At 36.8% G+C, this 18,238-nt stretch overlaps 1 protein-coding gene across 6 annotated transcripts in view; it reads left to right on the plus strand.

Annotated features, from left to right (window-relative positions):
• Nucleotides 1-18,238, plus strand: part of LOC128696393 (secreted frizzled-related protein 3) — a 181,404-nt gene that overhangs the window by 61,513 nt on the left and 101,653 nt on the right. For 5 of the 6 annotated variants that reach the window (XM_070092520.1, XM_070092523.1, XM_070092525.1 and 2 more), the window contains 3 exons: nt 942-1,047; nt 3,943-4,170; nt 8,281-12,043. In XM_070092520.1, the coding sequence (XP_069948621.1) occupies nt 942-1,047; nt 3,943-4,161 (325 nt within the window). In that variant the 3' untranslated portion in view covers nt 4,162-4,170; nt 8,281-12,043. Of the gene's footprint in view, nt 1-941; nt 1,048-3,942; nt 4,171-8,280; nt 12,044-18,238 lie in introns of those variants that run through there. The other variant, XM_070092521.1, reaches the window with a different exon arrangement.

An 18,238-nucleotide genomic window follows, 5' to 3' on the forward strand; every position in this document is an offset into this window, starting at 1 on the left:
TTAGACCCAACTAGCATTTTCATAGCTGAGCTATATGCAGTTCTCCTGGCTGTTATACATATTGCATCCCTGCATACCTCAACATTTGTAGTAGTTTCAGACTCCTTCATTGCTTTATAGAATATTCTAAAATTTGATTCTCCTCATCCCCTTGTTCTCTGTACACAACTTTGGTTGTGCCTCATTTCTAGTAAAAACAAAGACATTTTTTCTATCAGGTCCCTAGACATATGGATGTTCGGGGCAGTGATCAGGTGGACTCTGCTGCACGGTTAGCCATTCATGACCACTTCATTTCATATTGGGGTATTCCATTCTCAGAATTTCTCAACTGTTTGGCAACAACGTTGGTCTGAGTTGATCCATAACAAATTGTATTCTGTCATACTTTGGGTTTCTAGTCTTATCACTGCTGTAATGTTTGGGAGACTGCTCTCCCACCTGTGTACTGGACACATGTCTCACGCATGGGTATCTCATGAAGAAGCACTCAGTGCTGCTCTGTGAGAATTGTTTAGTTCTTTTGTCAGTTCACCATTTACTAATAGACTGTCCTATTTGTCAGTGGACATGCAGAATTTACCTCTGGTATTGTCACCACCCTAACTGAGTAACTTTGTCTGACCTCCTCACTGACAGCCCCACCTTTGATGCAGGCTTCCTCTTTGACTTTTTGTCTGCTACTGCCTTATTACACCAATTTTGATTATATTTTTCCCTTTAGCAGTTCCCACTACCCTTACTGACTCTTGCCTCTTGCATACCTAAACCCTCACTGGTCTCTGACCTTCACAGATTTCATCTTTAGCACATCCAGCCCTGCAGCACTGTATGTCCCTTGTAGGGTTAGTATTTAGCTTTGATTGTAATGATAATGATAATAAAAATAATAATAATATATTCACTGGTCTACAGCTACCACACTTGTCTTCTTTGTCCAGAGACTATCTGCTGCTGGGATGGGAAGACTTCACTAACAGCCGCTTACTCTACCTTGATGGAAGTGTTGCTCTTCCTTACAAGAAAAAGTATGTCAGGAAGATACTGGTGAGTAGTGATAGTGTGCATTCTTAGTGTCTGTTGTTAATATTAATAAATAGTTTGTGTTAGTGAGTAGTGATAGTGATTAGTGCTAGTGGGTGATAGTGGTGATATTGAATTATAGCTAGTGATAGTTGTTGTAGTGATACAGTCCTCCCTCACAAATCCGGCATCATTGGGACCTGTAGTGTGCCGGATTACTGAGTTTGCCGGATTATAGAGTGGTTAGGTTAGAATGCACTTAATAAAATTAGCCAACTTGACTTGCACAAAGTTCATTGAACATCAGCAAAAATCGAACATTTCCTCTACTTTGAGCTCAATTTCAAGGTACTTTTCATCATGAAAGCAATCAAAATCATGTCTATTTCTGTAATATATCTTCCATTCTATCAAATGAGTCCAAAAAAATGAGAATACAACCATAAAAACCATACGAAAACATACTGCAAAAAGGCGGCTAATGGCTGAGAAGTGAACTCCCTTATTTATCGTCCGTCTTTTTTATTTTTGTTGTACATTAAGAAGCATCTTTCCATCATACATTGCCCAAGTTTCAATGAGATAGCCCAACAAACAACTGAGAAAAAAAAAATATTTACCAAAAATCATATATGGCAAGCCCAAGCCAGGTACTGGAAATAAGTCACTTTGTCTGACTTTTCTGGGTTATCCAAGGTTCTCTATACATACACTGCTACGTATGATAATCTATGTAACTGTATTTGTGTATACCTGAATAAACTTATTTACTTCTAGTCTGTCAACTGAGTACAAGAAACCGCCCATTCACTTATTTCAACTACCCAATAAAGTGGTCAGAAATTGGCAATTTGGCCGATTTCACACAAATTTCAACAGATGCCAATTTCAAAATAGTGTCCAGAATAAATAATGCAGACATTCCTGGCACTAAAATAACATTTTCTCTGTTCATTAGTCACGGCTACAAGCCCCTCTTATATTACTCTTGCTTACCATTTGGAATTTTTATTCACAAAAAAATGGAATATTTACTGTTATGCAGACTGCTGCATTATTGTAATAATTGTATAAATAATGTCAATCCATTCTTGAGTCCGTACTGGAATTTAGACTGGTAGGCGGACAGGTATTGAACGGTGACGTCATTTGTTTACTCTCGAGCTTCGCTAAAGAATAGAACATTTTCGCTACTGCGAGCTCAATTTCAAGGTACTTTTCGTCATGAAAGCAATCAAAATTATATCTATTTCTGTAATATATCTTTCATTCTATCAATTGAGACCGAAAAAATGAGAATATAACCACAACAACCATACAAAAATATACCGCTAAGCGGCCGCTAATGGCTGAGAAGTGAACTCTGCTATTTATGGTCTGATTTCTTTCATTTTTGGTGTACGTGAAGAAGTATCTTTCCATCATATATTGTCCAAGTTTGAATAAGATAATCCAACAAACAACTGAGAAAATAATAATAATAATATAATAATAATAATAATAATAATAATAATATCTTTATTTACTATATGTACACGTACAAGGTATACAGGCCTAGCTGACATCAGTGACATACTATTGTATAGAAAGCTGCTTGTTATGCAGAGTATTTCAAGAAAATTAGGTCAGTGTCCCAGGATAACACCCATACTAGTTGACTAACACCCAGGTACCCATTTACTGACGGGTAAACATAGACAACAGGTGTAAGAAACACACCTAATGTTTCTACCCTGGCTGGGAATCGAATATTTACCAAAAATCATATATGGCTAACCCAAGCCAGGTACTAGAAATAAGCCATGTTGACTTTTTTGGGGTTATCCTAGGTTCTCTACACATATACTGCTGTGTGTGATAATCTATAGAGAGAAAATAACTTTTTTGTTTCATGTTTATGGTGGAGTACGAGTGTATATCATAGTTAGCCTTGTGCTACACTCCGTTTTCTCTAATATAAGCCCCCAAGACAAGGATAGGAGAATGGTATTTGTTTACCATATCCTCTTCATAACTCTGTCGAACTGCTCGGTATTATGCCAAATATTATTTATTCTGGAGTATTTAACATGTTTTATGTTATTTATATTGTTTATTATGTCATATTAGATCAATTGTGATAGACAAGTAAGCTGTAGTGTTGATATTAGCGTAATAATAAAGCATATTCTCCTGCTTCATGAGACTGAGTTCATGACAACTGACAGTGGCTTCAAAGCCACCTTATCTTTAATGGATAATGTACTGCGTAGATGCTTTACATAATGAGAAGCATTTATTTTATTCATTGGAACCATGGCTAGGGCTAAAAGTAAGCAGGTTAAAACAATAAACGGAGAAAAAGAAATTTGAATAACTTATGCAGCAAGTAGTGCCATCAAACAGTATCAGCAGGTTGGTGTGGCAACCCTGGAAATTTGAAATTATGCTAGCCAAAATTAGTGCCGAATAACTGAAGGAACCGAGTAACTGATTGCCGGATTTGTGAGGGAGGACTGTAATAGTTTTAGTAGTAGTGGGTGATAATACTTTTGGGTAGAGAGGGTGGAGATGGTGGCTGATATATGGTAGCATTTTGTATGATAGTTCATTAGTCTTGTTACATTATATAGCAGCACTTTTCACCTTGGGTAGTAACACTTGTCACCACAGGTGGTAGCACTTGTCACCACAGGTGGTAACACTTGTCACCACAGGTGGTAGCACTTGTCACCACAGGTGGTAACACTTGTCACCACAGGTGGTAGCACTTGTTACCACAGGTGGTAGCACTTGTCACCATGGGTAGTATTACTATCACCGCAGGTAGTAACACTGTCTATTCAAGTGGTGGTCTCTTTACCATGGGTTAGTAATTTTTCATGCACTTTTTTCATATACTTTTTTTTGCATCCCTGACATTGGGGCACCCACCACCAGAAGTGGGAAGGAGTCACAATGCCGCCTCCAACACCCAGCCTTCAGCCTCTCCTTGCACCACTTCCTTCTACACTTGGTCCTCTTCAACCAAGGATCCAGATGGGCAATCACAAGAAAAAGAGGAAAAGGAGGAGGAAAAACAACCAGCTGAAGAAACAAATAAATAAGCAAAGAAGAAAGGAGAGACGAAGAAGCAAAACAGAGAGGGAGGCACTTTAAGCAAAGGAGGTAAAATGCAATATCTAATTTGTGGACATTGTGCATGTCAATTGTCAATCAAGTTAATTTAGGGGTTACCTTTAAATATAAAATTTAATTCTGATAAATAATAATTTTGCTATTATAATTTTTTTTACTTTTATAAAATTATTTACTTTGTAATCAGAAAGTTTCTGCGTGCAATTAACACAACTTGTACATCCCAAGGGATGTGAGCTGTCTCTTAAAAATAAACTCCCTTCAAATGTTTTGTTAAATGAATTGGTAGATGTAATGAGAATTGATCTGATACTATATTTAACTTGTTTAATTTGTACCAAGAGGAAACTCCTCAGTGTAACACAGCAAAGCTAAGAATTTATGAAATACAGCTTATTTCTACCTGACTTGGATCAGTCTTCAGTTCTTGAGAGTTGACATCTTAAACCACAAATAGACTGGTGTGATACTTCCCCAGCACCATGGGCTGTGTTGTATTTACACTCAAACCCTTGTATGGAGTTATCCTCCACTACAGTTGTATACTCCACTTGCTCATTGACCTTACACTTGAGGTTCATTCTTGTATCTCTTACACTCATTTTAGTTTCTGTATTCTGTTTGTATCCACTTGCCTTGGTTTACTGATGTGTCCCTTTGTTTTAGTTTACTGATTTCTCTCTACTTACTTTGGTTTACTGATTTGTCTCTCTTTGTCTTTGATTACCAGTTTGTGCTTCCTTGGCTTGGTTTATTGTTTTGTTTCATATACAGTGGACCCCCGGTTAACGATATTTTTTCATTCCATAAGTATGTTCAGGTGCCAGTACTGACCAAATTTATTCCCATAAGGAATATTGTGAAGTAGATTAGTCCATTTCAGACCCCCAAACATACACGTACAAACGCACTTACATAAATACACTTACATAATTGGTCGCATTCGGAGGTAATCGTTATGCGGGGGTCCACTGTAGTTGGTCTATCCTTGTCTCCTGGTCTTGGTTTACCCTTTGCCTCCTGGTCTTGATCTACCTTTTGTCTCCTAGTTTTGGTCTAACCTTTCTCTTTTTTTTTATGCAATAAAAAAGAGATTATCATTCTAAAATACAGCATTTATTGCATTTAAATGAAAAAATACTATCAGGTATGCTTTTTAGTCATATTTGAGATACTGCACATAAATATTTACTGTACATAATTATATAAGAAAAGCAAAAACTTACCAATTAGGGTATTTTTGCCCACTAGTGGTGGGCATTAATCCTTTCACTGTCAGTTCTGAGATTAAAAGTGCTGACAGTGTTAGAATTTAACCGCTTAAGGGTCGTGCCATAGTTCTATGGCTTTGAAGCCAGGGTCAGTGCCATAGTACTAAGTCATGAACTCAGCTCACTCAGATAAGCTCTGAGTGGTAAATTTAGGCCTTGATATGAAAGAATGGGTCTTACATAGTAAGTGTGCACCATATACAAGAAATCCTGCAGCACACAGTGCATAATGAGAAAAAAAAAATGCGACCGTATTTTTGGATTAAAACAGCGACTTTGCAGTGTATCTTCCAATGGTTTTTATGGTTGTATTCATGGTTTCTAAGTCTCATTTGATAGAATGGAAGACAAATTACAGAAATGCAAATGATTTTGATTGGTTTTAGGAACGAAAATAGCTTGAAGTTGAGCTTAAAGTAGCGAAAATGTTCAATTTTTGCTGATGTTCAAGAGAAAACAAATTGCATCCTGCATCCAATACATGCCAACTGGTGGGTCTAATGTACATTAATGAATGCACTGATATTATTTATACAATTACTGCAGTATTGCCTAACAGTAAATCTTATATTTTTTGGTGCGACTTAAAATTCTTTGTGAATAAAAAATCAAAATGGAATTCATGTGTAAAGCCTGGATATGTAACTAAAGAACAAAGGAAATGCTATTTTAGTGCCAGGAATACCTGCATTGTTAATTCTGGACCCTGTTTTGAAAATGAAATATTTTGAAATTTGTGTGAAATTGGCCAAATTACCAATTTCTGATCGCTTTATTGGGTAGTTGAAATACTTGATTGGGCTGTTTCCTGTGCTCAGTCGATAAAACAGAAGGCATACTAGTGAAATAGCTAAGAATTTGGTCGACTGGAACAATGTACTTGGCCTAAAGTAGGAGTCAAAGTAGGCAAAATTGCCGATGGGATTGCTGACAGCAAAATTTGCGAAAGTGTTATTTTGTCAATTTTCCATCAAATTTTGTACTTTGTTTTATTACCTTTGGAAAAAGATTCTCTACCATTTCATAAGAAAAAAATAACAATAATATTTTTTTTTGAAAATTCTTATACCTTGTGGACACTTTTCAGATGGGGGTCTGAACCCTCAAGGGGTTAAAAAACAAATTCTGAAATGGTAGAAATTCTTTTCCTGAAGATAATGACACCAAAAATATGAAATTTGATGGAAACTTGCGGAATTAGTAAGGTGCAAGGTTGGCAGTCCGGGTGCAATTTGTGCATTGGCAACTTGTCCCAGATTTGAGCCCTATTTTAAGCCAATTCCATTGTTCATTTCAACCAAATTCTTAGCTATTTTGCTAGTATGTCTTCCATACCTGGAGTATACCTGTAGAGGGTTTTGGGGGTCAATGCCCCTGCGGCTCGATCTGAGACCAGGCCTCATGGTGGATCAGTCTCGTCAACCATGCTGTTACTGCTGGCCGCACGCAAACTGATGTACAAACCACAGCCTGGCTGGTCAGGTACTGACTTTAGGTGCCTATCCAGTGCCTTTTTGAAGACAGCCAAGGGTCTCTTGGTAATCCCCCTTATGTATGCTGGGAGGCAGTTGAACAGTCTTGGGCCCCTGACACTTAATGTGTTCTCTCAGTGTACTCGTGACACCCCTGCTTTTCATTGGGGAAATGTTCCATCTCCTGCTGAGTCTTTTGCTTTCATAGGGAGTGATTTTCGTGTGCAAGTTTGGTATTAATCCCTCTAGGATTTTCCAAGTGTATATTATCATGCATCTCTTGCCTGCATTTCATACTATTATTATTATAATAAATGAAGGGCTAAACCTACAAGGGTCATACAACCTTCCATACTGAGCATAAGAAGCCACCCATTTAATTATCAGAACTACTCTATAAAGTGAACAGAAGTCATTAATTTGACCAGTTTTACACAAAATTTAAAAATTAGTTTAAAAATTAGAGTCCAAATTAAACACTGTAGACATTCCAGGAACTAGAGCGACATTTTCTCTGTTCATTAATCATGTACTCAAGCCTCTCCTATATTACATTTGCCCTCTATTTTGCATTCATCATCACCCAAAATATGAAAGTTTTATCCTATATTTGGACAAAATATAACCAGGAATGATTGGTCATAGTTTAAGATATTCCAATAATTGAAGCAAGCTTAATAAAAACCCATAAAACAGACTGGTGGGTGTAGGGGGTCTTATCCGTTCTCAGGAAAGTTGTCAAAAAATAAAATATTTCCATTACTTTGACCCCAATTTCAAGCATCTTCTGTCCTGATATCAAGAAAGCCAATAAAATCATAAAAACCATCCTTGAAAACATCTCAGAGTTGCTATTTTAAATCAAACACAGGGTCAGAGGTTTGCTTTTCCTATTATGTACTGCATGGGGCAGGATTATTTTTATACTGTGTACATTCACTGCACACACCCATTCTCTCATATCTAGGTCAAAATTTATCACCCACAGTTTATCAGAGAGAACTTGATTCAAAACGTAGTTCTGTGTGAGCGACCCTGGCATCAGTAACAGATCTATGTTCAAGACAATGATTGAGTTAAAGTTTACCAAGTGTTGCACATATCTTATTTACACACTTGTCAGTATATGATGCTGTACTCTCTTCTCATATTTGTTACCTTGTCTTCATCTACTCATTTATACCATTGTCTTGGTCTGTCTTTTTTTATTATTCCCCTGTTTAGGTGAACTAGTTCATGTCCTCTTGTCTTGGTTTACTGATTTCAAATATTTGCTATACAATTGCCTTTTCAGCACCTTATGAATATCTTACATATTGTGACTCAGATCACCTTTATGTGTTTTCATATTTTTGTCTCTTCATATGTATGTTGTATTTTTACCTTCTCATCCACAGGAGGTGGGTGAGAAGGAAGCAGCAGAGCTCAGGCACCAAGGTGGCTATGTTTGGTCCAGTTGCTGAAAAACTAGGAAGAGTTTAATGGGGAACACAGTTTGACAGCCTCTCAAAACAGTTTTGTAGGGATAAATAAAATAGGCAAGAAAAATTCATTCTATATTTCATACATGAAGTTTTGTATCAGTAAGCCTGGAGTTAAAATTCTGGATAATGAATTAGTGACGTCATGTAGGCGTTGTTCTTCCTAGTTGATAATAGAAGAAAAGTTGCAGGAGTGGTTAGGAAAAAACCTTTGATTCTTCTTCTCCTCCAGAACACTTACTCAGTTTTTTGGCTTGAGGAATTATATCTACTGTGAACACTATTCAACCTTTTAGATCTATAGGTGTTAGATATCATTGTATGCAAAAAAATATATGTTTATATATTGTATTTATTATAGTATAGTAGACCTTCAATAAAATGGACTTTTAAAATTATGGACAGTATCCACTGGTTAAATTGTACTTGTAACCCCTTTATTTTCAATATTTATTGAAGTACATGTATATATGTAAATTGTATGCATAGTATAATATTAGGCATATAGTAGAGTAGTGTATTAATTTGCTATTTTTCTTTTTACCATTATTCTGATTTAACACTCAAATAATCCCCCCCCCTTAGTATATTACAGTAGGGCCCTGCCTTAGGGCATTTCACCTTACAGCGTTTCGCCTTATGGTGTTCTGCTGATACGGACATTTTAAATTATGACCTAGACTCGCTATATGACTCCCCCTCCCCCCACCTGACTTTCTAATAATATCACCACGCTCCACCTGGCTTGCTTACATTCTCCGTGATCTCTGCCTCTCTCCATTATGTCTGGAAACTTTCCAGAATTTCAAGAGTTTTAAAGTAATCTCACATTTTATATTGACTGTCATTCTATGTCGCAAAATTTTTGGAAAAAAAAAAATGATTTTTTCTTATGAAATGATAGAGATTCTTTTCCCAATGGTAATGACACCAAAAGTACGAAATTTGGTCAAAAACTCGTGGAATTACGCTCCCGCGAAGTTAGCAGTCTCGGCGACATATACGCATCAGCGATTTCGCTGACTTTGAGCCCTGTTTTTGGCCAATTCCGTTGTTCCAGTTGACCAAGCTCATAGCTATTTCTTTAGTACTGTATTTTTTCTATCAGTTGAATACAAGAAACCACCCATTTACCGATTTGAACTACCCAATAAAGTGGTCAGAAGTTGACAATTTGGCCAATTTCACTCAAATTAAAAAAGATGCCAATTTCAAAATGGGGTCCAGAATAAACAATGTAGACATTCTTTCCACTAAAATATCATATCCTCTGTTCATTAGTCATGTCTCTAGGCCCCTCTTATATTACTATTGCTTTCTATTTTGATTTTTTTATTCATACAAAAAATACAAAATTTACTGTTATGCAGACTGCTGCATTATTGTAAAAATGGTATGAGTAATATCAGTGCACTAGTGAAAAAATATTAGACTCCCCAGTTGACGTGTATTGGACATGTGGTGTGATTTGCTTACTCTTGAACATTGGTAAAAATCGAACATTGAGCTCAATTTCAAGGTCGTTTTCATTGTGAAACTAATCAAAATCATCTCTATTTCTCTAATATGTTTTCCATTTTATCATGTGATACCATGAAAACGAGAATACAACGATAAATACTATATGAAAATACACGTCAAAGGTGGCATTTTAATAAAAAAAAAACAGTCTTTTTTTTTTCTCATTGTGCACTGCATGCTGCATGATTTTTTTATGTGGTGCACACTGACCACACAGACCCATTCTCTCACATGTGGGCCAACCAGCTTTCTCCTGCTTGATTTGAAGCCACTAGAATTTATGCGTATTAATACTTCCAAAACACTGGCTCGTAAGACGTATATATACGACCGAAACAGTCAAAGGGTTAACGATGGAATTCCATTCCTAAGACCACGTCGGTAAACAAATTCATTGCTAAGTGAGGAGCATACTATAATGGTAGTCGGTTTGTGTCAACCATCTTTGATATTGTTTTAATGTCACCTTTGCACCATTTATAACTTTTTAGTATATATTTAAATGTTTATACAGTAGTATACTGTATATTGTAATAAACAGAATAGAGGAAATTATCTCTAATATACATTATTTAGGTTTGTATACTGGTTAGAGAGCTCATCATAAGTCTGAGTTGTCAGTAAATGAGTACGTCGCTAAGTGAGGAGAGGCCATACTGATAATTATACTTGTGTACCTGTACCTAAATAAGCTTACACATTGTGCTGGCATGCAGGTACACATTAAAATCACTAAGAGTGTCTTATTAGTCTCGAAGATGCCATGTTAATAATGATGATAATAAAACGTAGTAATAATCACTCTGAGGCACATTAAGTGTCACAAGTTATGTTAATATAAGCATTTTCATTAATCCATCTATGATAAACATGATAAATACACCCCACTGTAGAATAAATTAGCATAAATATGAGATGCTTTTCCAGTCGTCTTGACGGAAAGAATAATGTTTTCTCTAGTCCAACATCAAAGAAAATGCGCAGAAATGTATTACTCGGGGTAACTGTAGAAAATTATTCCTTTCGTATGCATTCACTCGGAGCATCATTCCTTCTAAAAGTGATGTGTTACATGAGAATGGGAGTGTTGCTCTTTATTTATTCTGCTGTACCAACATGGAGACAACTTGTACACAATGTAAGGTGTTTGTATTATGGTATAAGTTTCATAAACATAGAAATGAATATGTATGAACCAGACCCATTCGTCTGTTTGTTTACATACTCCGCGTCTCTCCTCTTTCATTTACTCGTTCTCTCTCTCGTTTATTCATTTTATCTTGTTTATCCACCTCTCACTCTTCACTAAGACTACAAATATTTTAAGGTAAGTAATGAGTGTATTGTGTGTGTATTTTGCTTTTTATTGTTTTTAATGCCTAGTTCCATTGCTAACTTAATATATGTTAGTGTAAACTTGTTATCTGGAATTTATATGCATATACATACATGTGTAAGTGGAAAAAATGGCATTCTGCTTTCTGGCAATGTCCGCTTTCTGGTGGTAGCCTGGAACCTAACCTGCCGTATAAGTTGGGCCCTAGTGTATATTGAGGGTTTACTGTGCATTGCCATAATGAATGTACTTTTAAGCCACTTGGGACCTCATGTTCCTAAGAGAATACATAATGCTCTTTGATCACACAATACAATTGCATAATGCTCCTTGGTCACACAATGCAATCGATAAGTGCTACATGTGTTGTTTTCCACTTACTAATTGTTTACACCTACATTAGTTGACCCTGGCAAACCATCAAATGAAATAGCATGTTTCTTTAATAGACCTGTGCCTCACATTCACTTGCATGCACCCTGTGAATCACATGTACTTTCATGTCACTGGATAATGGTAATCCATTTTTTTATATATATATATATTACTGCTATTTGAGTGCAGTGTCTCTTACACTCATGGGTTTGATATTTGTGGAACATTGACTGCTTGTGGCAACAGATATGATGTTATCAGCATTAAGTTACTCATTGGGAGCTGTTTTGTTCTTCATAAGTTCATGTCCAGGTTCTCCACACTATATGGTTTGCCCAGAGTTCCCTACATGTTCTCTTGTGTGGGTTGTTTGTATTAGAGAGGAATTACTATGCCACAGTTGTGTACATACTGTAAATGCATCCCATAATAAATACTGATGTAATATACATGAACATCCTTTGTCCTTGAAAATTAAACCCATTCTTGTCTACTTAGATTGATAGGTTCATTGCATGTTCACAAGGTAGTTTCATTTGTTCAATATTTGCAGTCTTCGATGAGAATTGTACAAATGTAGGTGTGGTCATCAAGGTATTATGTCAGTTGCATTTCTGTAATGAGTTCATGCAATATGTACTCTTGTTGATCTTTAGAATTTGAGCTGCTATCTTCTTTTAATCAAGACTTGGAAGATTTTGCATTCTTCCGTGAATACACTTACAATAATGGGCAATATTTAACCCTTTGACTGCTCAGACCCCCCAAAATTAATATTTCTCCCAGTGTCCACTTAAGAAAAAACTAGTTTTTCTTCTGAAATGGTAGAGAATCTTTTTCTGAAGGTAATGACACCAAAAATGTGAAATTTGATGGAAAGCTTACAGAATTACGCAAGTGCAAAGTTAGTGGTCTGGGCATGATTTATACATTGGTGATATTGCTGACTTTGAGTCCTATTTTAAGTCGGTTCCATTGCTCCATTAAACCAAATTTTTAGCCCATTCGATTACTATTACAACTGCTGTATGGAGTGCACAGAAGTTGGTAACTTGGCCAATTTTACACAAAATTAATAAATGCTAATTAAAAAATGGTCCAAAATAAATAATGTAGACATTCCTGGCACTAAAACATTTACTTGGGGGGTGTAGGGGGGCTTTACCTATCCTCAGGTCTTCCATTCTATCAAATGTTCCCAAGAAGTAGTCAGTAAAACCATAGAAACCATCTAAGAAAACACCTCAAAGTTGCATTTTTTAAACCATCCACAGGGTCAGCTTTTTTTTTCCCTGTCATACACTGCATGATGGGAAACTTGTCTCACAAACCCATTCTCTCATATCATGGCCAGAATTTACCACTCAGTTTATCTGAGTGAGCTGAGCTCATGACGTAGAAGTTTGTGAGGGACCCTGGCTTCAATAGCGTAGTTCTATGTGACTGCCACTGAAAGGGTTAATTTCGGAGCTTCTGACAGTGAAGGGGTTAAAGTCAGTACAGCTTGAGTAAGTCATTACAGTCACAAGTACAACAACACAGGTTGCAAATGACAAATTGGTCAATTATAAATAAATTTCATTGAATTTACATCGGTTTAATGACCTGAATTTTATGGTGATTTAATAGGTGCATTTTAACCCTTAACCCTTTCAGGGTCCAAGGCCAAAATCTGAAGTCATGCAACAGTGTCCAAGAATTTAACCCTTTCAGGGTCCGTCCCGTAGATCTACGGCTTTACGTTCAGGGTCCAAACCGTAGATCTACGCCATGAGCTCAGCTCACTCTGATAAACTGTGAGTGGTACATTTGGGCCTAGGTATGAGAGAATACATCTATGTGGTATGTGTGCACCACATAAAACAGATCCTGCAGCACACTGTGCATAATGAGAGAAAAAAAATGAAATCATGATTTTTCGATTAAAACAGCAACTTTGCAGTGTTTTTTCGTATGTTTTTTATAGTTGTATTTGCGATTTCTTGGTCTCATTTGATAGAATGGAAGACATATTACAGAAATAGAGATGATTTTGATTGGTTTTAGCATTGGAAATGGCTTGAAACTGAGCTCAAAGTAGCGGAAATGTTAAATTTTTGCCGATATTCAAGAGTAAACAAACAACCTCACACGTCTAATACACATCAGCTGGTGGGTCTAATATACATTCACAAATATGGTGATGATATTTATACAATTATTACAGTATTGCATAACAGTAAATCTTCTATTTTTTGGTGTGAATAAAAATTCATTATGTGAATAAAAAATCAAAATGGAATTTATTTGTAAAGCCTCAAAACATAACTAATGAACAGAGGAAATGTTAGTTTAGTGCCAGGAATGCCTACATTGTTCATTCTGGACCCTATTTTGAAATTGGAATATTTTGAACTTTGTGTTAAATTGGCCAAATTAACAATTTCCGATCACTTTATTTTGTAGTTGAAACAGTTGACTTGGCGATTTCTTGTGCTCAATCGATAGAATAGAAGTAATACTAGTGAAATAGCTAAGAATTTGGTTGATTGGAATAATGTAATTGGCCTAAAATGGGAGTCAAAGTCGGCAAAATCGCCGATTCGTAAATATCGCTGACACATCAAAATTCGCGAGAGCATAATTTCGTCAATTTTCCACCAATTTTCGTACTTTTTGTTTTATTACCTTCACAAAAAGATTCTCTACGATTTCATAAGAAAAAATAAAATTTTTTTTTTTTTTAAATATCTTGGACACTGGTGCGTGACTCCAGATTTGGGCCTTGGACCCTGAAAGGGTTAAAAAACAAAAATTTGTTATATTTTCTTATGAAATTGTAGAGAATCTTTTTGTGAAGGTAATAAAACAAAAAGTACGAAATTTGGTGGAAAATTGACGAAATTATGCTCTCACGAATTTTGATGTGTCAGCGATATTTACGAGTCGGCGATTTTGCCGACTACATTATTCCAATCAACCAAATTCTTAGCTATTTCACTAGTATTACTTCTATTCTATCGATTGAGCACAAGAAATCGCCAAATCAACTGTTTCAACTACAAAATAAAGTGATTGGAAATTGTTAATTTGGCCAATTTAACACAAAGTTCAAAATATTCCAATTTCAAAATAGGCTCCAGAATAAACAATGTAGGTATTCCTGGAACTAAACTAACATTTCCTCTGTTCATTAGTTACATTTTGAGGCTTTACAAATAAATTCATTTTGATTTTTTATTCACATAATGAATTTTTATTCACACCAAAAAACAGAAGATTTACTGTTATGCAATACTGTAATAATTGTATAAATATCATCACCATATTTGTGAATGTATATTAGACCCACCAGCTGACGTGTATTAGATGTGTGAGGTCGTTTGTTTACTCTTGAATATCGGCAAAAATTTAACATTTCCGCTACTTTGAGCTCAGTTTCAAGCCATTTCCAGTGCTAAAACCAATCAAAATCATCTCTATTTCTGTAATATGTCTTCCATTCTATCAAATGAGACCAAGAAATTGCAAATACAACTATAAAAAACATACGAAAAAACACTGCAAAGTCGCTGTTTTAATCGAAAAATCATGATTTCAGTTTTTTTCTCTCATTATACACAGTGTGCTGCAGGATCTGTTTTATGTGGTGCACACATACCACATAGATGTATTCTCTCATATCTAGGCCCAAATGTACCACTCACAGTTTATCAGAGTGAGCTGAGCTCATGGCGTAGATCTACGGTTTGGACACTTACTGTAAAGCTGTAGATCTACGGGACGGACCCTGAAAGGGTTAAACTGACCAAACGTAGATCTATGTCCACATGCAGGGGGGGCTCTCAATGTAGATCTACGTTTTTTTTTACATGCTTTCAAATGAGGAAAATCAAGGTCGGAGTGATACGCATGTGAGCGTTGATCTACGTTTGGACAGTTTTTTTTTTGTTTTTGTTTTTTTCAACAAGTTGGCCGTCTCCCACCGAGGCAGGGTGACCCAAAAAAAGAAAGAAAATCCCCAAAAAGAAAATGCTTTCATCATCATTCAACACTTTCACCACACTCACACATAATCACTGTTTTTGCAGAGGTGCTCAGAATACAACAGTTTAGAAGCATATACGTATAAAGATACACAACATATCCCTCCAAACTGCCAATATCCCAAACCCCTCCTTTAAAGTGCAGGCATTGTACTTCCCATTTCCAGGACTCAAGTCTGACTATATGAAAATAACCGGTTTCCCTGAATCCCTTCACTAAATATTACCCTGCTCACACTCCAACAGATCATCAGGTCCCAAGTACCATTCGTCTCCATTCACTCCTGTCTAACATGCTCATGCACGCTTGCTGGAAGTCCAAGCCCCTTGCCCACAAAACCTCCTTTACCCCCTCTCTCCAACCCTTTCGAGGATGACCCCTACCTCGCCTTCCTTCCCCTATAGATTTATATGGTTTCCATGTCATTCTACTTTGATCCATTCTCTCTAAATGACCAAACCACCTCAACAACCCCTCTTCTGCCCTCTGACTAATACTTTTTTTACTCCACACCTTTTCCTAATTTCCACACTCTGAATTTTCTGCATAATATTTACACCACACATTGCCCTTAGACAGGACATCTCCACTGCCTCCAACCGTCTCCTCGCTGCTGCATTTACCACCCAAGCTTCACACCCATATACGAGTGTTGGTACTACTATACTTTCATACATTCCCTCCTTTGCCTCCATAGATAACGTTTTTTGACTCCACATATACCTCAATGCACCACTCACCTTTTTTCTCTCATCAATTCTATGGTTAACCTCATCCTTCATAAATCCATCCGCCGACACGTCAACTCCCAAGTATCTGAAAACATTTACTTCTTCCATACTCCTCCTCCCCAATTTGATATCCAATTTTTCTTTATCTAAATCATTTGATACCCTCATCACCTTACTCTTTTCTATGTTCACTTTCAACTTTCTACCTTTACACACATTCCCAAACTCATCCACTAACCTTTGCAATTTTTCTTTAGAATCTCCCATAAGCACAGTATCATCAGCAAAAAGTAACTGTGTTAATTCCCATTTTGAATTTGATTCCCCATAATTTAATCCCACCCCTCTCCCGAACACCCTAGCATTTACTTCTTTTACAACCCCATCTATAAATATATTAAACAACCATGGTGACATTACACATCCCTGTCTAAGACCTACTTTTACCAGGAAGTAGTCTCCCTCTCTTCTGCACACCCTAACCTGAGCCTCACTATCCTCATAAAAACTCTTTGCAGCATTTAGTAACTTACCACCTACTCCATATACTTGCAACATCTGCCACATTGCTCCCCTATCCACTCTATCATATGCCTTTTCTAAATCCATAAATGCAATAAAAACTTCCCTACCTTTATCTAAATACTGTTCACATATATGCTTCAATGTAAACACTTGATCTACACATCCCCTACCCACTCTGAAACCTCCTTGCTCATCCGCAATCCTACATTCTGTCTTACCTCTAATTCTTTCAATTATAACCCTACCGTACACTTTTCCTGGTATACTCAATAAACTTATTCCTCTATAATTTTTACAATCTCTTTTGTCCCCTTCCCTTTATATAAAGGGACTATACATGCTCTCCGCCAATCCCTAGGTACCTTCCCCTCTTTCATACATTTATTAAACAAAAGTACCAACCACTCCAACACTATATCCCCCCCTGCTTTTAACATTTCTGTCATGATCCCATCAGTTCCAGCTGCTTTACCCCCTTTCATTCTACGTAATGCCTCGCGTACCTCCCCCACACTTACATTCTGCTCTTCTTCACTCCTAAAAGATGGTATACCTCCCTGACCAGTGCATGAAATTACCGCCTCCCTTTCTTCCTCAACATTTAAAAGTTCCTCAAAATATTCTCGCCATCTGCCTAATACCTCCCTCTCCCCATCTACTAACTCCCCTACTCTGTTTTTAACTGACAAATCCATACTTTTCCCTAGGCTTTCTTAACTTGTTTAACTCACTCCAAATTTTTTTCTTATTTTCATTAAAATTTCTTGACAGTGCCCCTCCCACTCTATCATCTGCTCTCCTTTTGCACTCTCTCACCACTCTCTTCACCTTTCTTTTACTCTCCATATACTCTGCTTTTCTTATAACACTTCTGCTTTGTAAAAACCTCTCATAAGCTAACTTTTTCTCTATTATCACACCCTTTACTTCATCATTCCACCAATCACTCCTCTTTCCACCTGCCCCAACCCTCCTATAATCACAAACTTCTGCCCCACATTCTAATACTGTATTTTTAAAACTATTCCAACCCTCTTCAACCCCCCCCCCCCACTACTCATCTTTGCACTAGCCCACCTTTCTGCCAACAGTCGCTTATATCTCCCCCGAACTTCCTTCTCCCTTAGTTTATACACTTTCACCTCCCTCTTACTTGTAGTTGCCACCTTCCTCTTTTCCCATCTACCTCTTACTCTAACTGAAGCTACAACTAAATAATGATCCGATATATCAGTTGCCCCTCTATAAACATGGACAGTTTAAGGGTTAATAATAGTAAAGCTGTTGGCAGATGTGGAAATTTTTAACTTTTTCAGGTAGTGAGTTCCAAATTACTGAGCCTTTTATTAGCCTGGAGTTT

The sequence above is a fragment of the Cherax quadricarinatus genome, chromosome 39 (assembly GCF_038502225.1).
Source record: "Cherax quadricarinatus isolate ZL_2023a chromosome 39, ASM3850222v1, whole genome shotgun sequence".
In the NCBI taxonomy this organism is placed as follows: domain Eukaryota; kingdom Metazoa; phylum Arthropoda; class Malacostraca; order Decapoda; family Parastacidae; genus Cherax; species Cherax quadricarinatus.